General features: G+C 36.9%; 1 protein-coding gene across 3 annotated transcripts in view; it reads right to left on the bottom strand.

Annotated features, from left to right (window-relative positions):
• CSMD1 (CUB and Sushi multiple domains 1) overlaps nt 1-23,382 on the bottom strand; it is a 1,092,404-nt gene that overhangs the window by 748,486 nt on the left and 320,536 nt on the right. For all 3 annotated transcript variants that reach the window (XM_039385566.1, XM_039385564.1, XM_039385565.1), the window contains exon 3: nt 7,459-7,571. In XM_039385566.1, coding sequence (XP_039241500.1) covers nt 7,459-7,571 — 113 coding nt within the window. The remainder of the gene's footprint in view (nt 1-7,458; nt 7,572-23,382) is intronic.

Here is a 23,382-nt window from a genome sequence, read left to right as displayed (position 1 = left end):
TAGGAAAGAATTTCTAATTATGAAAATTCTAATTAGGAAATTTCTGCCTTTGGATAGTTTAAGAAAAAAGCTTTCCTGATTTCTGACTCCTGGTCCTTTAAATATTGCTGAAATACAGCATTTAAACAAAAGGAATTTTGCTTCTTTTTTAACTGATGAAGATTCATTCATACACTTCAGAGCAAAGCAGATTACTTTACCTATCTATCGCCACAAAACCACCATTATGTTTGTCATAAGTTTTCTGAATACATGTAGGATTAAAAATGAGTTTATTTAGCTGTTATTGTTAAACTTTTTTGATCTGTACATCACTGATATTCTAGATTAGCTATCAGACATTTACAGAATAGTCTCACAGCACTGCCAGACCTCTTCTGCCCTGAGATTTTGCTACTCTTTATAGCATGTTCTGACACAAGAAATATCATGGGTTTTTTTAAACTGCATTGTGATTTCTTTCCTGTATAGCATCATTAACAGTCATTTAGATTGTATCATTCAAAAAAAATATGTTATTTTAAAGAAAATTTGCTAAAGAAAGGAAAAGGCTTTTTTTTCTTTTTAAGGACTGCAGTTGACAAAGGAAACTTATACCTTTGTCAGAAAACAATTACTGCCATTCCAAAGAGGTGCAACTACAAATTTCAGCCTTAAAAGGTCCCATTTCAGTCTGTGCTTCCACTCTATAAAGCTTTTGGTTTATTTCATTGCTACACATAACATTGCTAAAAGGTTTAACAAACATCTCAGCTTGAAAAGAATAGACAACCAAAATAGCGTGACGGTGCATCCCACCCCTCCCCCTGGCCACACTAGGGTCTGAGAAATACTCATTAGGCCTCAGCCTTACCTGCACCTGGTTTAAGCTCCTTTTGAGCTTGTCAGAAACACTGTCTGTTCCTAGGAATTAGTGTTGCCTAACAAGCTCCTCACTTCTAAACGAACAGCCTTGGAAACTTTTTTTCCTAAGTAAACACCAAAGTGGAAAAATATTTTTTTTCTCAAATTTTCAAACAAAGTTGCCAAACCAAAGTGCAGCCAGGATGAAAGATTATTAGGACTAAAGCCCACTCTTGCAGCCCTATAAATAGCAGTCCAGAATGAGACCCCCCGAGCTCTCCTAGACTGCAGTGGACTGCAACCAGCATCTCCCTCTGAGCTGGGACGCCTCTCAGAGATAGCAAACTCTCAAGTAGTACAAGTAAGTAGTAGAGTGAACCCTGCCAATGAACTTTGTCCTGCTGTTGCTTTTATATTAAATCTGTTTTTTCCTGATACGTTTGCCAATGATTTTTTAAGCAACCTTAAAAGACACGTTCACGACAAATACCAAGCAAGAAGTATTGTACTAAAAATAGAAAAAGAAGTATATTAGTCTATTAACAGACGAAGCTGTCAATGCACCAGAATACCAGCACGGCCTATAACATTAATGTTAGTTAAGTTTTCTTACCAAAGAAAAGCTAAGAAAAAGGCAGTTTAAAAGGATGAAACTAATAAAATTTGCACTGCTTCTTTCTCCAAAAATCACAGCAAAACAGAAAATAGTTATAGGTTTGTGAGCAATAAACTGAATCCTTCCTAAAACCCATGCAACAGAATATAGCACATAATGCATAGTTTTCAATTCCATCATCAGATATTCTTTATAACCTTTTGGACCTTTTCAGAGCTGAATATACTAATCCACTAATGTTCACAAGTCATATTCACAGTTTCAGATCATTGGAACAATCAAAGTTTTTCCAATCAAAACTGTTCCAGTGATTGAATCTTCTGGTGGAAAGTTCCCTGCCCATGGCAGTGGGGGCATTTGGAGCTGAATAGCCCTTAAGGCTGCTTCCAATTCAAACCATTCTGTGATTCTATGAAAATTAAATACTATCTAATAGATAAAAGAGCACCTATGACTAAACTATAGAGATTAACTGGCTGAAGATTCAGTAGGCTACTCATCTCACTCTGAATAGTAGGGGATCATTATGCATACAAGTTGCATAAAGTCAATATTTCCTTGCCAATTTAGCTTCCTACTGCAAACTTGAAATATTTGCCTCAGATTATTCAGTTTGTTTTGCAAACACCCATTCCCAGAGAGTAACTACTCTCACCGTAGTATTGCAGTTTGTTGGTAGAACTACACAGCCATTAACTAGACTCATGAACAACATGTAGGAAGCAGTGTTCAAGTGCTGATCCAGCACAAACAAATTTTTACTCTTAAAAGAGTGCAGGTAAGGTACTTTGGTACTTCAGGGAGGAGAAAAAAAACACAAACCAAGAAACATTAGCTTGAGTCCAGAGGTCTGTTATCTTGACTGGATCCATGTTGACTGGAAAAATCACAGTCTCAGGAAAATTACCATGGCAAACTCATAGTATTATACAAAAGATTAATGTTTTCAAGTTTGTTGGGGAAATGTTTCAATTTTTTTGTTTGTTTTAAACAGCTGAAAGTATTGAACCATAAAACAATATAAAAAAAAGGAAACCACACCAAATAACAGATACTCAGGAAGAACAACAGCAGCAGGAGGGGGGAAAAAGAAAATTTCTTCAAAGACTACACTGTTGAAGTGTATCACTACTTTCTGCTGTTGATGCTGAAAGGGATTTAAAAAGAAGCTTCAGGGAAGATGCATCAGGCAGGATGAGGTGACTGACAGTATAAATGTTAATGCTGGATGTGAGTGGAAAGCTTTGAGAAATCAAAGAACAAAAGAAAAAAGGAAGTGTGGCTGGAGGGCAGAGGATAGAGGGATGTTCAAGAACTCTTCCTTTGGCAAAGAAAACCTGCTGCTGTAGAATAGAGGTCAAGGAAAGGTACTAACATCAAGTCCAGTACATCTGGCTTGCTATTTAAACATTGTCTAGCAATTCTATAATACAAAATATGATTAGAAAAAAAAACAAAAACAAAACATCCACACACATAAAAACTACACCCTCCAAAAACCGAGATAGCTTAAAATGAATCAAGGATTGTTAACTTTAGAGGGCAGTTTAATATTTAGTAGCAGACATTAGTATATCAAAATGTAAGCTGACACCCATGATGTTTCATTTTACATTGATAATCAGGAATGTACCATGAATTGAGTTTTCTACATTCACTATTTTTTTCATGATTCCCTGAATGGGAGGCCACGCTACTTTGATAGAAGAAAGATCATATAACACTTCTAACATGCATTACTCAAATTAATTATATACACGCATAACAGTTCAGATACAGGTGTCATTTAAAGAGTATTTGTCTCTTGCCAAATATATGCAAGTATTCTGTATGGGAGAAATACTTCTGACTTTCCAAAGAAAACTTCTACAATGATAAAGCAATGCTGATTTTTTAAATTCTTTATGTAGTCCTCAAAGTATCTTTTTAAAAAATGGTTTGTTAACCTCATTATAGAAAGCACGAATTAAACTGATTTTAACAGGGAATCAAGCAAAATTGTACAAGTCCAAGTAGTTTGTTATTCTCCACGTGGAGGCCCTGCAAAGGCTAAGCATATTTTCTATGATATAAACCACTGCAATTATAAAAATTACAGAAAGATATTCTATCCCCTAAGTCACTAATTCCATTGCTTGAAAATTATATTTATATACCCAGTGATGGTAATGGTCAATAAATCATTTAGCAGATTAAGTTGACAAATGCTATAAACTGAACTTACTACTGAATTTCATAGTTGTTTTCACTCATATAGCCATTTGTTTGAAAATTCCACAGCATTTTTTTACAGAAATTAATAATTCAAGCTCCCATCAGTTCTAGAATTTAGAGTGCTGATATAATCACTGAGAAAGATGAAAGTATTATCAGTTAAAAATACTAGAGAATCTCAGAAATGGACATATAAATCTGGTGAAGTAATGACATAGTAAAGAAACTCGCATTTCAGCCCAAGAAATCAGTAACTGCACAACTACATCAGTGTCTTGTTAAAACTCTCTGGTCTACTGCCACAAAGATCTGATTTAGTTAATGTTAATATTCACATGGTATATAGGTTACAGCAGGCTAAATCACGTAAGCACGAACAATCTGCAAGGGTTTACAGCACCATAATGCGGTTTTATTTGCTCAGCTCTTAACTTATTGCTATATTGCAAGAACAGAAAGGATCCAATTATGTCATTGGTGCACAGGAAGCGAGGTCATAAGTGAAGAATATACTCTACAAAATGCATAGATCAGAATCTCAGCCCAGGGAAAGGGATGTAGTGTTCTCTCTGCTAGGGATATCACCTATGGGTGTAACTTCAGAGGCCGTTCAGTTGGCATTGACATGGTTCACACGCCTTCTTCTCTAGTTCAGTGCCCTACCCCCTTTCACCAGAGAGCTGAAGAGAGCACCCTGGAGACAAAATGGGTGAAACCTCACAACAGCCTCCCCTTTGCTCTGAAAAGCATTAAGTCTTTTGAGAGATAGGAGTCGTTGTTGAAATGCCAGCTTTTACCCCACATGATCACATTTAAAAAAGCCCAACTTTCTATAGAAAAAATAACTTTAAAGACACTAATCAATTTAATTTTTTCCATTTTATGGAATGGAAGAATCCTAATTAGATGACATTTTCCTATTCAGAAGAAAAAGTGGCCTATCACAAGAATTTAAAAAAAAAAATCCTAAACAACTGCTTTTACAGCCCCACAGAATATGGAAAGTATATATAAATTAGTTCCCTTCATAAGTCCCATTATTTGAATTTTTCAGACTTACTTCATTTGCTACCATAGACAATTAGTACACTTACAGAATGGGTTTTTTTCACACCTTTACATAATGATGCAAACATTTATTTTTTCTTTTCTGCTGTCAGTCTGTTAGACTTCTGAATGTGATGGATTTTTCTGCTTCTATACAAAAAATTCTGTTACAATTCACTCCTGCAGGCGCCATTAAAGACCCCCAGATTTTATTTTTTGAGCTTACTGTCCTTACCAGCTGACATGTAAATAAAACTTCTCTCCAATTAAGATATTTGAAACCGCATTTCTCAAGTTCTGCATTATGACCCCACAGAGTCCCAAACTCTCAGCTGACAACAGTCAGTAGTACTTCAGTGCTCTTGCTTTCAGCTGAACAGCAATCCACTTAAGAATGAAATAGCTAGTCAAAACCAGGGGTAAGGAGATACTTTTACACTAGTTTAGGGATAGGTAGCTGGCAGAGTGATTATAAAGACATATACTGACATATTCCTCTGTCCTACAGGAACTGAACACCTGCCTATTCACAAAATCACATATGACACAGGGGCCAGAAGGTGCCACTATTTAAAACAGGTGGTTTAGGGAACAGTTTCAGGAGTTCTTGAACTATGGGGCAACTCAACTGGCTATTACAGCAGAAATCAAGCCAAGCCTTCACAAAAAAAGCCTAACTCCTCACTGCTGCAATTTCTTCCTGAACCCTCAGTCCACACTGCCTGTCTGTGCACTGAGACATTGTCACTTGAGTGACTTTCACCACTTTTTCGAGAGCTGGATGTCATATTTTGAAGTCGATTTAAAGTTCATTGAAAATGCCAGGTTTACAGCCCTAAATCTGAAAGGGGGCAGTGTTGTTTAACCAGGGAGTGGTGCTCTCTGTCAATGTTAATTACAGCTCTTCCTGCTGGGGTTTTTACAAGAAAGTAGGCCAGCAGGAAGTGTCATTATATTACAGCCTGTGGCTCTGTGCATGTGTTCCTAAGCTGACAGTCAAGAGACGTCCTTTAGCCTTTTTCACTGTCTTTTTCAATATGAAAAACAAACTGCTCAGAATGCATAAAAGGATGAAATATGTTACTGCATGCATCTGCTAGAAGAGAACGATACAGGTACATAGAAAGCAACTTCCTGAGGGAACAAAACCAGTTCCTGGTGTGTTCATGATTTCTGATGTTCTTTTTCAACTTACCTAATAAAGCTTATAAAGACTATTAAAATGAAATTTTCTATCTTTCTGCATAGCCCTTATTTAAGTTAAAAAAAAGCCTAATAAGCTGATTTACCAGGTGTCCCCCCAGGAACTCTGGGGGACAGAGGAAGGGAGGAATAGCTACTGCAGAGAGACATACTGTGAGGTACTGATACCCAACAGAAAAAGCTCAAAACAAAAAAGTTTGTTAGTCATGACACCTCCTATGCCTCTGTCTTTCACACTTCGGTAACCACCTCAATATGGATATTAAATTCTAAAGATACTTTAAAAAATGCTATAATTTCAAAACATTAATCAGATATGAAAGAAAGATATGCATCAATATGGAGTGGACTTCAGCACTGTCAAAAAGGGAGATAAAGTTTCAAGGGTCTGTGAGGAGCTCCAGGAGAAACATGATCAAAAATTCACCAAGCATTTGAAGCAACCTGTGGTCTCTAAGTTACTGTGACTTTCCTTAGAGTGGTGACCAGTGTAATAGATTTACAAACTTGTAAATGCTATTCCTAATAAATAGCTACAATCAAACCATACTACCTTACAGATTCAGTTCCACATCAACTGCATAAATAAAAGTATTTCAGGCACTTAAATTATTGTAAGCAACTTTTTCGGAATAAACACTTCAACATAAACAAAAAGACCTGGTATTTTGGAAGTAATCTGAAACTGAGCCTTCCGCAACTTCTAGTACTTAAAGCCCTGCATTTTCTGTGAATAAAAAAAGACAGTACTAAAAAAACCCAAAGACACAAAAATTCAAAACACCACCACATACTCAGTTTGAAAGAAATCCTGCAGTAATATTCTGAAGACCCTCATTATCCAACAAGCAACTGACTTAATAACTATATCCGTTGACTTTGTCAAAGGTTGCAGATCTCTTAAAACCATTTCTTAATACTTCGAGCTGTACAAAAAGCATCAACCCAGTTTAATGAGCTTAGTTCTTAGTAGACACAAGAACACATGAAATGCTTGGCCTGATTCTTACCAAGAACTGAGTCATCACTGCAGTCTAACACCTTCCACAAAGTAAGATTCAACTGATTTTTTAAATTTTGTTTATATATACTTATATTTTTTGTTGTTGTCTTCTAATTTTTCACAAGAAGATTAGTGATTAATTTTCAAGACCAGTTAGCATCTATTTCTTTTCTCATTTTTATCATTATACCCCTTAAGTTAGGCACTGCCTAAAGAAGTTGTCAAAAGAAATAATTTGGGAAATAATAAGAGAACTATTTAAATGTAGTCATCTCTGAATCCAGCTTTGGAAGCCTGACAAATTTAATTAGGAATTACAGCAGAAATTGAAGTATCAGAGTAAATGAAATTTAAAAATCAAGACTATGGCACTGATATTGTAAAATTTAAGTGTGCTATGAAAAAAAAACCACCCCAAAGTAATACAATATCCACTGATTATTGAAATCCCAAACAAAATTGAAACATCTCACTTCAACATGAACAATGTGTATCGAGTAGTATAAAGACCTGGTAGGAAAAGAGTTCTTACCTTCATAGATAGCTTTGAAGCCTTGAGCACTGACAGCAAAATCTGTGGTGAAACAGAGGGTGAGGATAGATCCTGTGCTCACAATAGATGATGGAAGCTGAAATCCAGATAACCTGTGCAATAACAAGGTACAAATTACTATAACTTTTAAAAATAAAGCAATCAGTAAGTACAATGAGCATTATGATAAACATCATGTTTCTACATTTGAAAATGCATTTCACTCTTTACTCTGATGCACCTCTAAACATTCACTGCAAAATTTCAAACATGTCCTTGAGCTTTTTAACGCTTCTATGTTAACACATCTATACACTCTCCAACAGAGAACACTGAAAGAAAGATCTGTTTGTACCTACTGGAGAAAAAAAAAATTATTAGGACTAATTTTATGATGAAGACAGGTAAATTTAGGAAACCCAGAAGTAGATACCCAGACCTTGACTCACAAAGATATCTTGTACAATTTGACACAGCTTAGACTATCCTGTCTATCCTCCAGGTGCTGCTTTAGAAAAACCATTGAGCTTATACATTCAATGTGATAAACATTAACTGACTGGAAAACAAACAAATAAACCCACCACACTTCCATTTAAGAGCTTCAGAAAAACTACCTTATATTTCCCATCTTATTAGCAATCTTACTTTTATACACTAAACAGAATTTTGGATAAGTTATAACTGCAGTATTGATTATACAATTTCCCCATATTTTAATTAATTTTGAGGATAAAATTGATTGAAGCAAAGAGTTTAGATCCTTTACTGAAACATCACTAAACACAGTTTGTTAGCCCTGGCTGATACTACTGAGGTGTTGAGGTTTTTTAAATAATTAATTTCTCATGAGTGAGATGCAAGACACCATTACTATCTCAGAAACACAAAACTATACTGGTAGCTTACATCACTAGTTAATTTCTGTATTTTGCAATAGGAGTATGTTATTGAGTATGTATAGGACAACCCCCCCCAGAAAATCAGCTTTTGCTCAAATTTCAGCCTGAAAGAGCTTCTTGGACATTGAAACAGATTACAAAACTCCCCAAATAAATAAACACAAAAACCCCACCAAAAATGCTTTGATTTTTTTTTTTAATTTGAATGGATAACACAATCCATGCCTTAAAAAAAAAAATCTTGCCCTTGAAATTTATTGTATGATGTAGCTATAGATCATTAGTTGGTATCTGGAACTATAGAAAAAAAATAACTGTAAACAACATACAAGTACAGCAGTGTCACTGAACTAGACCTTCTTTGCAAAATTAGGTTTATTTGAGACCACTTTCCTATATAAAAAACACATTAGAGGAACTCCATGCTTAAATTACACCAGTCAGGTGGTTCCCCACCTCCTTCCAAATTTGAGCTTTGGCAAACAAATAGATGAGTCAGAGATCAAAGTGAGGAGAGCTTTAAATACAGATGAAGCCATACAGTAGAGGCAACATAAGTCAGCAAAAAGCTTTCTGCAATTTCTTCCTTTCTTTTTAAACAGCCTTGTCTCCCATGTGATAATTAGCTGTTTGCTCTAATCTTTTTACCTTCTGTGTGCTTGTCAGCCTAATACTCCTATTCTTTTCCACCTCATTTCCTCCAATTCCAGAAATAACCAGGTTGATTTTCCCCTCAGTCTTCAAACTGCAGAACTACTATAAGGCTTGCCACATCCTATGTTCAGACACTTGTATGTTCTCTCACCTTCACTAGACATTGCAGTTTTTAGGGAAATGTGCCTCTTGTTCCATTTAATAACACAGAGTAGTTATCACTTCTGCCCTACATCTGGAGTGTACTGTAAGACAGTTCATTATTAATTTAGGGTATGCATTTTCTGATCTTACTTACATGTCTCTTCCTTGAGAAGAGATTCAAAGAGTTCTTGTTTTAAGGGGTGGTTGTTTTGGGATTTTTTTTTTTTTTATAGCATTACAGTATTTCCAGGATCTAACATTTCTTGCTAAAATACAGGAAACTAGCATGCATTGTAGGGGAAGGAAAGAAAATCAGCTTGAGACACAGAAAGACAGAAGCAGCTGGCTTCAACACTTCATATTACATAAGAGACCTAAAAAAGACCCCACAATAAAAAGACAAAAAAAGTTATATCAGAACTACAAAGCTTTAGTTACCTCATTCCTGATCAGTGTTTTCTCCACTTGGTTTAGATTTGGTTCGTATAAATGAACTTATCTGAACAGTGACTGGACATCCTGAGTTCTTGTTACGACTTCTAGAAAAACCTGCTTTGATTTTGTAATAATAGGTATCACTCCTACAATATGGATTCTTAGGCTACCAAGTAAAATAGTTTCTATAGCATCCTCCTTGAAATACTACAAGATCATTCTTTAGGCTGACACTGCAATTCACATTAAAGGAAGACAAATATATTCTTTTATATCTTAAGTCAGTGAACTTAAAGGGTTTGCAGACATTAGAAAAGACAAGTATGTGGGGAAATTTCAAGTGTATCAACCTGAAGTGTATTTTATCAAGGTCTTTATACTGCAGTAATACAAAAAAAGCTTATGGAAAAGTCTTGAATAGAAAAAATCCGTATTTCAGTCATTCATCAGACTACCTAGGTGCCTCTACAGTAGCCTTGTTGCCTGAAATATTTCTGAAAGCATCTTTTTATAGTATTCTGATAAATTCAGTGAGATCCAGTGCCATAACATTGAGTGCAAACAAAACCTAGACAGCAGATGAAAATCTATCATGTTATCCTACAGACATTTCCAGAATTAAAACACTGCTAAACCTACTAAGTCATTTTCAACACATACACACACTCCTCCAAACACATGTTTTTGCTAAGCGGTTATAGCTCATGAATCATAATGTGTTTTGTACACTTACTTCATCATACAGAAAAACCATGCACCTTCATATGCTGCTTTACTGTGAAAATGCATCTTGGTAATATTAATGTGCAGGCCTTTACTGCAACCAGAAAGGGAACTGTTTAGACAGACAAGTGTGTGTGCTAAAAAGCAGAATCATTTCAAGTCCCTGTGCTAATAAAATTGTCATTTGATAAACTTGCACTTCTTCATACAGAGCATATGGTGATACTTTAAGCTTAAAATATTGCTGCTTCCTTAACTTTCAGCAGCATTAATCTGCACAAAATGCACACACTAAAATACTTTTAAAGCACAGATGGAATATATTTGGCTTGTCTGTACAGAAGAAACAGAACTTGTAATAGAAAACACAGTGGTACATTAGTACTGAGTTTATACTCTATTTGAGGGGAAAAAAACAAAACCGAATCACCACATATTTCATTCTCCATTGTAATTTCACAGATCAGCCATTTCCACTGATAAGGTCTATAAATACACAAGGCTTTTTTTCAATAGCACAGTAATAGATCCATCTAGCTCCACTGAGAATTTCTCCACTCTCTACTTGTGAGACCACATTGTCAGCCTTCCGAGTACTAAACAGTGTGACAAGAGCTGTAAGGGATTGGAAATATTGTTAGGAGTCTGTTTGCAAATGATGCATAAGAGGCTGAAGGAATAGATTTCTTGAGTCCTTAAAAGATGGCGAGTTACCTTTAAAGGGTAGAGATTACTGTTGCCTTCAGCTACCGATTGGAGTGACACATAAAAAAATTCTGGCTTTTTCTAAGTGCAGAGAGGGTGGGAAGCAACAGATAAGGTGAAATATAAGAAACACACCTTTGTATTAGAAAAACTCACTACCATGATGGTGGTGATATATTCGAACTGGTGCCCAGAGCAGACCTGGCATCTTCATCCTTGGTGACAGTAGAAACTCAATAAAGCCCTGAACAGCAAGATCTATCTTCAGATTTGGCTCCAATGCCAGCAGGTAGTAAGATTAAATAACCCTCCTAAACCAAGTTATTCAATAAATCCATGGCCAATAAGGATGGCATGGGCACAGTCCCCATCACAAGCAGCTGCCATAAGAAAAGCAAGAACACTGTAGTTTCCAGAGAAATAGAGAAATATAATCAGATCAACCTAAGAATAAGTTTTACATAAGTTTATTAGGGATTGTACCTTTAGTGAATGTAGGTGTAGTTATGAATATTGACCAAGTCCTAACTGCTCACAAAAAAATCTGATAGGCCTACAGTCTTATCTTTGTAGGGCTTTTGAAGACAACCTTGATACAGGAAGCTTTGCTCCTCTCCCTTACAATGAGAACATTTGTGTTCCCAGAGTCACTAGATTTTATTTTTTTTAATAAATATTTTGCACTGCGTTCATGATCAAAGTGGTCAAATTAAGGTTTCCAAAGCAGCTCCATCAGAAACAGCTATCCAGCACAAAGAGCATCATATGATCAGGCCCTTTAACAAGAGTATGTACTGATTTCACAATTGCCAAAAACAAATGGGCAGTTGAAAAGGAAAAATAGAAACATTTTCACCATTATATTAACTTGTTTATTTATTTCTACAGTTGCCTATAGTACAGTGATGTGTTCAGATTACTGCATGGCACAACAATTTTTCAAGCTTTAATGAATTTTCTTCTGAAATTTAAGGGCTAAAAAACCCTCAAAAATGTAGAGGGAAGGAGGACCCTGAATCCATGAGGTCTGATTTATTTTTTTTTTTTTAAATCAGGCCCATGAAATCTACAAAGACACATTATTAAAATTAGAAGGATAATCGGATCTGTTAAACATGTTTACAGTTGTGTCTGATGTATACACACACTAACATTCTCAGAAGTAACTAGAGTCTTTTTGGCTAACACAAAACATTCTTGCCTAAAATTAGCTATCAGTTGTCTCTTGCAAAAACTATTAGCCAAAAGGATCAATGTTATTAATAATGAGATAAATTATAAGGCTAAGTTTCAATGAATTATCCTACAAGCAATTTTGGGCAAGCCATGTGTAAATTACAAAAATCTGAGATTTTTTTTTTCCCTCTCTCAAAATCTGCATAAGGAAAAAACCTAACCTTTCTGCCATTTTACCATGAAGGGATATAGGTCATTATCTGCTACAGGAAACACCAAAGAGCAGTCTGCTATCCATGTCATATCTTCTCAGGGTTCACATACTGTTCTTAAAATTGTCATTTAATGTAGAGGAAATCCCTAAGATTTTTCTGTATCAAAATCACGTTAACATAGGAAAACACAAAGTTAGTTGCAGGTGAGACCTCATCAGTTGCAGATCAGAAAGCAAGGCAAGCCAAAAGGTACCCTGTAGGACTAAAGCTTTAGGCTATCTATTGTCATTCTCTGGAAATACCTCACTGCATCACAGAAGCTGAATACTAAGTACAATTCACCAAAACTGTTCAAAATGTGGTATTTCACACTGGCCTTAGTGGGAAATTATTCTAAAATCAAACTGTCAGTAAAAAGCAAGCAAACCCCTTCTGTATTTCAGGCCCCTGATATCACCAACAGTGAGTGATATGTATAGGTTATTAGGCATCTGAAGAAAAAGTAATCAAGATATGACTCTACGGATTTATTCTTGATTTTATTAATTTATCTATTATTGCCTTTTTTGGTAGGTTGACCTTGGACATCAACCAGACCCCCGTCTAGTCAGTCTCTCTGGCCCTCTTCAACTGGATGGGGGGAGAAAACAGCATGGAAATGCTCCTGGGTAGGGATAAAGACAGGGAGATCACTTACTAATTATTGTCAGGGGCCAAACAGACTTGTCCTGGGGAAAATTACTTTATTACCAATTAAAATCTGTTTGGACACTGAGAAACAAAGACAAATTAATCAAAACCCTTCCCCTACTCGCCTTTCTACCCAGGCTCAACTTCATTCCTCCATTCTCACCTTGTCCACCTCTCCCCTTAGATAGTGCAGGGGAATGGGGACTGGGGTCCATCCACAGGTGCTCTACATCTCCTGCCTCTTTGCACTTTTACCCTGCTCCAGCGTGGGCTTTCCATAGGCTGTGGTTTCTTCAGGAAACATCCTCCACCTGCTCCATTGTAGCCTCTTCCATGAGTTGCAGGGGAATCTCTGCTCCAGTGCCTACAGCGCCTCCTCCCCCTTCTTCTCTCACCTTGGAGGTCTCACAGCTGTTTCTCTCATTTTTTGTTCTCTCTTTCTCTCTGTGGTGTTTTCTCTTCTTTCTTACATGTATTTCCCTGAAGTGCCCCACGTTGGCTGTGGACTTAGCCACGCCCTGTAGTGGGTGGGTTGTAGCTGCCTGTGTCCAGCAAAGGGCAGCCCCAGACTCTCTTCACAGAGCACCCCTGCAGCCTCTGCTGTTGCTGGAGCCCTGGCACCTGCGCCCAGTACAGCCTTGATGATACGAACAGACAGCACTTCAAAAGCATCATCTGTTGAAGTGCACCTCAATTTATGCATTAAAAAGTCAAATCATTAATATGTTATCTTAGTAATTAGCAATTAGAATCAGTTTAAACTACCTGAGTATCTAGATAGAAGAGGAGCTACAGCAGTAATTTACAAGAAGGTGGTAACTCCAGTTATTCAGCAGAAAACAGCAGCAGTGCTATGAGAGCAAACATGATTAGAGGACACATATCCACAACATGACCTTTTGTGAAGTCGCTTGTTGTCAGCAATGAGAAGAGTTACCCACAGGTTAAGACACCTCATCGTAGATAAAGCCAGGAGACCAGCACATCCATTCCAGCAAACCAGGCTTTTACCCGCCATACATGGAACCATCGAAGTCTTTATCTTAATAATTTACACCCATTCTGTTGCTTAAAGGAAGTGAAGATTTAAAACCTGACTGAGATACTATCTCATACATAAAGGAATAAGAAAATACTATAAGATTAGTACAATACCCATAATTTATAACTGATTTTCTATAAAAGGATATATATATATATATAGTTTATATTTAATCTCACCACCCCTGGAGTCAACTTTTTTTTTAAGTCACAGAAAAAGGGAAGACATACAGAATAAATTGTTCGAGGTAAAGTTTTTCATTCAGAGGCTCTAATTTGGTGGGTTTTCTCAAGTTTAAGATAATACTGTTCCTTTAGAAAAAATGCACAAGAAACACTACAACAGACAGAGCCCCAGTTCAAGAGCACTCCCAGTCCTCCACACAAGAGCTACCCTTTGGTTCCCTACCTCTCCATCATAAAGAATCACAGAATATGCCAAGTTGGAAGGGACCCACAAGGATCATCAAGTCCAACCCTTAGCTCTGCACAGAACCATCCCCAAGAGTCACACCATGTGCCTGAGAGTATCATCCAAATGCTTCTTGAACTCTCTTAGGCTTGGTCTGTGACGATTTCTCTGGGAAGCCTGTTCCAGTGCCCTATCACCCTCTGGATGAAAAACCTCTTTCTAATATCCAACCTAAACCTCACCTGACACAGCTTCAGGCCTTTCTCTTGGATGTTGTCACTGGTCACAAGAGTGAAGAGATCAGTGACTGCCCCTCTTCTTCCCCTCATGAGGAATTTGTAGAGTTTGATAAGGTCTCCCCTCAGTCTCCTCTTCTCCAGGCTGAACAGACGAAGTGACCTCAGCCACTCCTCATACAACTTCCATTCCAGGCCCTTCACCGTCTTTGTTGCCTTTCTTTGGACACTCTTATAGCTTAATATCTTTCTTATATTGCAGTGCCCAAAACCACATACAATACTCAAGGTGAGGCTGCCCCAGTACCTTCCAGGACACAGTTGGCACTCCTGGCTGCCAGGGCACTGCTGACTCATATTCAACTTGCCATCAACCAGAGCCCCCAGGTCCCTTTCAGTGGTACTGCTTTCCAGCATCTCATTTCTCAATCTGTATGAACATTCAGGGTCGCCCCAAAACACACAACAGCACCTCCTCACAAGTGTTACTCAGCTTTCTTTCCTAAGAAAAATAAAACAAAGTAATGAAAAAAGGCCCTTAGCTCTTATATTTCTTACTCCAGAAATGCCAAGGCTTCTTCAGTGCTACTCTCCAGGTCCTGACTCCTCAATCTCGTGTTCTCTCAGGTTATAGACCCACAGCAATACCCCAGCACTTCTACCCCTGTTCTGTCTGTACACCCCCCCAACCCCCCCCCAGGAAACTAACTGGAGCCCTCCCATGAGCTGGCCATAAAGCCTCTTACACCACCTGTCCCCACCTACACACCAGGAAGCTCCTCCAACCCTCTCAGCTGCTCCCTGGTCCATCAGTTGGTTAATAACTGATGGTGCTCTTCCCTCCTACTAACTAGAGGCTGTCCAAGTGTGCATACCTCATTAGAGGCACACTAGTACTCACTCACTATGAAAGAAGGCTCCTCTCTTACCTGGGTGTTCTTTCTTCTGCAATTTAGGATTTATTATCTCAAATGTATAATCGGTTCTGAATAGGCAAGAAATAAACTTTTTTAATTCAAGCCTTTCATATAGATTAATACATGTACATTTTTTCCATGGTATGGTCATGTAAAAATTTCCTGGTGTCTCTGGTGACTTTAGCTTAACTAAGAATTAATTGCAGGAATTATAAAATTAATATTTTCCTAGTAGGGGAAGGAAGAAAGCAATAAAAGAAGGTTCCTTATGACTAAAACTCTTCAAGTTCGGTCACTAAGAAGAAGATGCAAGCTAAATGCTTTTGATGTATTTGGCCTTCAGAAAAGCAGCTGGTTTCTCTAGTTGCCACTGAACAGCCACAGCAGCAAGGTTCCCATCTGCTGCAGGAAGCCCTGATTTTGCAAAGCACTATCCTGTGACCACAGTTACTGTGAGCCCACAAGAGATCAGGAAAACATGAAACGAGTTGGCCAACACCAAACCAGTGCACAGCTTGAGTGGGACCATAGACGTGGCAGGTTCCAGGACGGGGAGGTGGGCAAAGGCCTTCCAGGGGGTGCAGCTGCTGGCAAAGAGTGGGTAGCCAGCAGGCTCTGGCAGCTCCAGTATGGTGGGACCACGTGGCAGATGGGAGACAGAGCAATTCCCAGAGCACTGGGTGCCAGTGGATGGGCCTCGTTGGGTTGTTATTCATGCTGAGAAGAAGAGCACTTGCCTAATGGGAAATTGCAGCACTTCCCCACAGTCCCAGGCTCCAGCAGAGGAAAACAGCCAGTCCATGTCTGGCAGTCACTGAGACTCATGGTTACTGAACCAGTAGGCCACAGCACTGTGCTATGACTGTGCAGAAGTGCCTTCTTTTCCTGGTAGAACTTATAATACCACATTTTTTCTTGCTACTTCTACCCATTGTACACAAAATGCAGTTACAGAAATGGTTTCATGTGCCTCTGTGCTAAATGGCATAGAAAGAAAACGTCAGCTACTATTCAATAAAACTGGACAAAAATAAAGCAGTGCTGTAAAGAGTGCCAAACCCCCAAAGTGATACCATAAATCATTATTGCCGGAGGGGTAAAACCTGTTTTACCTTTAAAAGGAGTAAGTTATTTCACATACTATAAAGCTAATGACTTTTTGTGCTTAAGAAAAAGCAGATGAAACATTATGTAAGGTCATATATTCCAGGTTAATTATTCTATGAACAGACTACAATCAGAAATTGAGTCAGGAAAACAAAGATCTCTCAGTGATTTTGTCAACCATGTCTTGTCAAACAGTTTAAGATATAATCTTAGAAAACATTTGCGTAAGTTATTTTAAGCTTCATTGTATGACTTTTGTCTGTTACTCTCATGTATGGATGTCACATCAAGTTCAGTCATCTTTTTGGTAGGTCTGTCTCATTAACCCACACAGTGTATATAGTGATCTATTATTTTACATAACTTCAGTTGTGAAGCTAGCTTGCATTTCCTACGTCAGAAGGCTTTAGAGAGAGATACACATCAGGTTGGGAACAAAATTACAATAACAAACAGTTGTTTCAACTTCAAAATAAATGAGGATGAATTTTATTTGAAACTTTGTTTTACGAATCCATTATACATCATCCATAGTGCTGTAGATGATATTTGTGCTCCCACTTCTGAGTTGTTCAGGAATGAAAAATGTGCAGAACTCTTCATTTGGGGACAAAAAGACCCCAAATAAACCACAAACTGAAACTCCTAAACCCTTAAAACCCTATCAAAGAAAAACAAATAGTATTTTATGCTCTACTTAATGGAATTTAGAGAGGGAAAAAGTCTGTGAAGAGGACGCTTTTTCTCTTCGCAGGCCAGTCACTAATAACTGAAAAATCGCCCACATTTCCACCTCTCTAGCTTTTATAGGCTCACTTTGTATTACAGTATCAAGACACTTCCACAAAAACCAGTGAAACTAAGTCAGTGTAAATGGAATGATAACAAGTGGCTTAGAAGCACTGCAACACACAAAAATTGCCTGAAGGGGGGAAATCTATCAATTTCTGAAACTTTCTTTTAATATTTTTACCAATTGGATAACAGCTTAAAAAAAATTTACTCTAACCTTTTTGGTGGCACCACTTTAAGCAAAGGCCTCAAGCAAATGCTAGCAAATATTTGAACAGACCTGATTTTGGTACGAACAACATGTTTGTCCTTTGCAGCAATAGAGAGGTATCTAAAAAAATAAGTTATTGTCCAAATATGAGTGTATTTAACAAACACTTTACATAGGGTTCAATGCTCCTTCTGTAAGGAAGACTAAATATTTGTGCCCAGAGCTTTATTCTTTAAATGTGGGAAGCTGCAAATATGGCCTATGACACACGGCAAAATTTTGAATACCAACATGGCTTTGCAAGTTTCCATTATCTGTTTTGCACAGGCTAGACAGTCTAGCTTTTTTTATTGCTCAGTTCAAAATACATACTAACACAATAATGACTGAACTAATTCCTTTTAGGGAACTGTGATCTGACTGTTCTGCATATGTTATTGAGAGATATACCCTCTTGGATTAATTAAATAAAATAGTACATCTAATTAAAATATTAAATTAAATATTATATTCTAACATTTTCCACTAGTTATTGTTCAACTTTTCTTACAAGACATTTTTCCACATGTTGCTGATCAGATTTAAAAAAAAAAAAAAGGAAAGAAAAAGTAATACAAAGTTAAAAACAACCAAAGTTTAAAAAAACCCACATTTTTTTATCTCTCTCTTTTCACAAGCCAAACTTTGAAGCTGGCTTTTATATAGTTTTTCAAGTTTTGAGCTTGATTTTACTTACCTAAATTTATGTTCTCAGTAAATTAATCGGCTCCAAAATAATAGAAGTTAGACGCCTTAACTTTTCCATATCTTAGATTCCCATTTGCAAAGTAAAGATTAAATTACAAACAAATATTTCTTTTGAATTCCCAGGGAGGGAACACCTGTCCTTTGAGGAAAGGATGAGAAAGTTGGAGTTGTTCATTCTGCAGAAGAAAAGGCTCTGTGGAGACCTTACTGTGGCCTTTCAGGACTTGAAAGGGGCTTATTAGAAAGATGTGGACATACTTTCTAGTAAGGCCTGTTGCAAGGGGTAAATGGTTTTAAACTAAAAGAGGATAGATTTAGAATAGATATAAGAAAGAAATTTTTATTCTGAGTATGTTGAAACACTGTAACAGGTTGCCCAGGGAGGTGATGCCCCATCCCTGGAAACACTGAGGCTCTGAGAAACCTGACTGAGTTGAAGATGTTCCTGCTCATTGCAGGGGGGATTGGATTAGAAGACCTTTAAAGGTCCCTCCAACCCAAACTATTCTATAATTCTATGATTCTATGAATTCAAGTACATTACAAATTGTAGACAGATTCAGAGTTAGGGGAATAAGATGGATTTTTTTAAGTATGTCAAACCAAAAGTAAGTTCAAATAATGTGGAACTGTCTTATTTTGAGCAATCCATTTTGGCAAATGAAACTTTGGGGATCTCCAGTTTGTTTGGAATTTGACTGGAAGTGTTTGTTAGAGTTGTAAGACAAAAAACTCTGTGCTTAAGGAAGAATAACCTTTGGTTTTGGACCAATCAAGTGACACCTTTCCTTCGTGTTCTGTGTATTTCCAAACTATGTACCTGTTCAGCTTAAAAAAATCTTCTCAGTGTTGTTATATGTTATACGTAGTATAAATATATCTCTACAACACTTTTCTCTTGATAAAATACTGTATCCTGTTTCGGAACTGAAGAAAGGATTTTCCTTCACTGTCACCTCATTATGACCTTGCTTTTTTTTCCCCCCTGAAGTTAATTGTTCTTACAACTCTATTTTAAAGGGCCCAGGCTTTAACAGTTTTAGACTATCTGCTCAAAGCTCACTATATTAACTTTCTGCTCCTATGTTTTTACTCCCAAGAGCTATGACATTCTTCTTTTCTATGCAAACCTTTGAAGTCTGTCTATTATTTCTACCCATCATACTCAAAGTTTAGTACTTTATTACTTGAATACCTCCTGTCAAAATTGCTGCTTGGCTTGTTTGTCCTTTATAAGAAAGAAATCTAGTGGGTATTTCAGTGAGTCATAAAGTTCGTTTTATCTAAATTTAACTTTTAAAAAAGTCTTTTGAAGATAACTAGTTTTGATGGTTTCAAGTGGCACTTAAAAGAAGTGGCTGCTGCTACTAATATGAAATAATGATCAATTCTGGAAATGTTTGAGAATTATGTGACTGCTTCGGGCTAACTCTACACTTATTGTATTAAGCATCACATACTCATATATTTCTTCATTATGTCACTTGTCATCTCCTTTGTACAAATTTTGGGGTATTCAATATCTTCTGGAAGATAAGTCATCTGTGTAGTTCAGTGCTTAAATTTAAACATTATTCCTATGCAGAGCATGAAGAGGTTGTAAAAGAAAAGCACTGCATGTACAAGGATATCTGACATAGGCAATCAAGACGCAGAGACATGAATTTTCACAAGTGGATCCATTTACAGTGAAGACAGGTAGGACTGGAGGGAAAAGCAGTGCTGCAGCTTCTTTCTTATCCTGTAATAAGTATCACATACCATGACAAAAATCCATAATCCTTAAGAAGGCTTACTATGTACCTATAAAATCTGGCATTTGTTGTTAGTATATGCTGAAGCTCTTAATTTTGTGTCTTTGCTTACTTTTTTACCCATGCTAACAATATTTAACTATCACATTTTTTATATCTTTATTTTGCCACACTAGCATTTGCCATTGTATTCCTTTGGTATATCAGTTAATGAATCTCAGAGTGCAATGTCTTTTATAACCAGAATTTTTGTCTTAACTTTTAGAGAAAAAATCATTGTGTCAAAATGTCAGCTTATCATTTTCAGAATATCCCTCCCTCATACATATTCTCTTGCACTATATGGTATAGTTTATTGTAGAATTCCTATTGTGATCCACCTCGAGTTGCTAGTGTGCATACAGATTTTAATGATTACTCTCAAAATGTCCTCTCTATGGTTCAATCTTATCAATGTGCCCTCTAATCAGTAGATCTTTAATAAATTCAGAAGTAATTAAACAGAACAATCTCCTGTTAAATTTCATGGTGAACAAATTTTTTAGCTTCAGCCTGAAATATCGCATTCCAGAATCAAGCTGCAAATATGTCTTAATTGAGAGATATTTCGTCTATCTTTCTGATCATTTTCTTTGCTTATATTTTAAGTCACCTCGGTAGAGGTCCTAGGATGCATAATTTGATGCTTGATCTCCTCCTATCAGAACATTTTATCTTGTTCTCCTGTCCTTTAATCCTTACATGTATAATATATCATTTCAGGCCTTACAATCATCATTGAGATTATCTATAGTAATATCATTTTTAGTTTGGAACAAATTGTTTCTTATGGATGACTTGCCCTAACAACTGTGTTTAGGTGAGTCATATTCTGTTAGTTTAAATTGTTCTCATTCTAAGTGCTTCTTCCAAAGAAATGATGTATGCAAAGCCTTTTTTTGTGTTCATACTTTCAATTTCAGCAAACTTTCTCCCAAAATTTTATCCTAATATTTATACATTATCCCCAAGCAATGGATATTTTGTAGTTACCCAAAGCAAGGTACATTAGGCAAATTCTGCTATTAAATGTATACGATTTCTACAGGAAAGTGACATTGCTCTTCATTATCTGTTAAGACTATAGACAGATGGTCTAGTGAGAGCTGCCTGAAGCTGCCCTTATCTGTGTCCAGGTATCCAAGATCCTGCATCATCTGGACACATGTGAATATCTGAACACAGGTAATAGTTTTAGTTCTGTTTACCTTTAACATAGTATTTGACACCACCAGCACACTCAGGTGGTCTGCAGCATTCTGTTATCTGTTTCTAAAGGCACCCTACAGGCTGCTCAGAAGTACCAACAAGAAGAGACAGAGTGGGTAGATACAATGTTCCTTAATATGGAGGAAGTCAATGATCAAAAAACTGCTATTGCAGGAAAACCTTTTAATTTTATATTTTCCATCTTAACCCATTCAGAACCTCACTCTTATTGTCAATTTTTCTCATTAATTTGAATAGGAGTTTTAGTTTAACACATTGCTTAGAATGTATTTTTATTTTGTGTGTCTTTTTATTGTCACTGGCTCATATTTATGTTGAACAGTTTGTAGTCGTTATCTTTTTCTCATGAAAGCACTGATTTCTTCAAATTGTTATTTTAATGGAATAAGATGGCTTTGGTGAAATAGTTTCCCAGGTCTCTGATGACCTTCGTGGCTAGAGAAAGGTTTTAAGATCATACCCTTGCAGAAGATTTCACATGCCTATGGAACAGGCGTGCCATGGGCTACAGTAGTACTTATATATTCCCCTGACAAGGTGGTAATATGGGGATTACCTGCCTCTCCAAGTACTGGGTGGTAGAGAAACAAGTAAGAGATGTATGAAATAGCTCAGAAACAGTAACTAATATTCAGATGGATGACAGAACAAAAAAGCAAGAGAACCGCTGAGACCAAAGTAATAATGAGTTTTAGGGGAGCCATCTATGCAACTATGCAAAACATAAGATGCAAGTGAATGCTGATTGTTCAAAAGAGATGAGGAGGAAAGAAGCTGTGGGAAGGAATGTCATGTTTTATGGGAAAAGAAGGTAGCCTTAGTTAACACTATGAGAATTTTACTGATCTGATCATGATTCTCGGGAAAGACATTATAGGAAACATTAGTAGAATCTACTGAATACAAAACCAGATGAAAGGAATCCATTTCTGATTGATTTTTTTTTATTTTCATTCTGTGTACCAGATTCAATTAAGCTGCATATAGCAAATGAAGGAGTAAACCTGTCTCCAGAATTCAACTCCTGTGTTGAATGATTGTCTAAACCGGGCTGTTTCTCTAATGCCTGTATGAATGAAGCCTAGACAGATTAACTTCCACGACTGAAGTTTATCTTTTTTAAATAGGCAGCACAAAAAAGGCTGCCTGGACTGAGAGATGAGGTGGGGGTGTTAAAGGTAAGGAAGAAAACAGTGTAAGATTAATGGCAATTCCCTCTGCCAGTGAAATAGAATAAAAAAGCAAATACCAATAGAGAAGATGGAACGCAAACCACCTATGAATGCTGCCTTTCTTGTCATTGCTGTTAAAAAAACCATCATGGTTTACAGAAGTAAGGCTTGCTCAGAGGTCCATTGTCAATGTGAATACAGAGTCCCTGTTTCAAAAACTAAAAAAAAATCAGAGCTGAAGTTGCAAATGCAAATTAATACAGAAAGAAAAAGCAAAAGAGGAAAGGCGGGGATACTTAGTGAAGTCTCACCTAAAAAATAGGGAAAAAAAAGAAGAAAATAACAACTGGAAGAAAAGCTATTTGTTGTCTCTCATCATGCTTTTTAGTCTCCTTTCATTTGATTTTTTTTCTTGAGTTTATGGGGGGGTTTAATATGTTTAAATAAATAAATAGAAAGGGAAAAAGACCCACTAAATTCTCTGTTCTTTTTCTCTTCAGTTAGTTGTCACTTATTTTAATGCTGGGGAAAAGGCAGTGGAGGTGGGAGGGTGGTGTGTTATTACATTTCCTTACTAGCATACTCTAGTGACTGCAGTCTGTCATTATTCACCTTCTTTTCC

This window comes from Pipra filicauda, unplaced genomic scaffold (assembly GCF_003945595.2).
Source record: "Pipra filicauda isolate LSUMZ 115617 unplaced genomic scaffold, ASM394559v2 scaffold41_size5083284_pilon, whole genome shotgun sequence".
NCBI classification, from domain to species: Eukaryota; Metazoa; Chordata; class Aves; order Passeriformes; family Pipridae; genus Pipra; species Pipra filicauda.
This window is presented reverse-complemented; position numbering and strand designations above follow the sequence as displayed.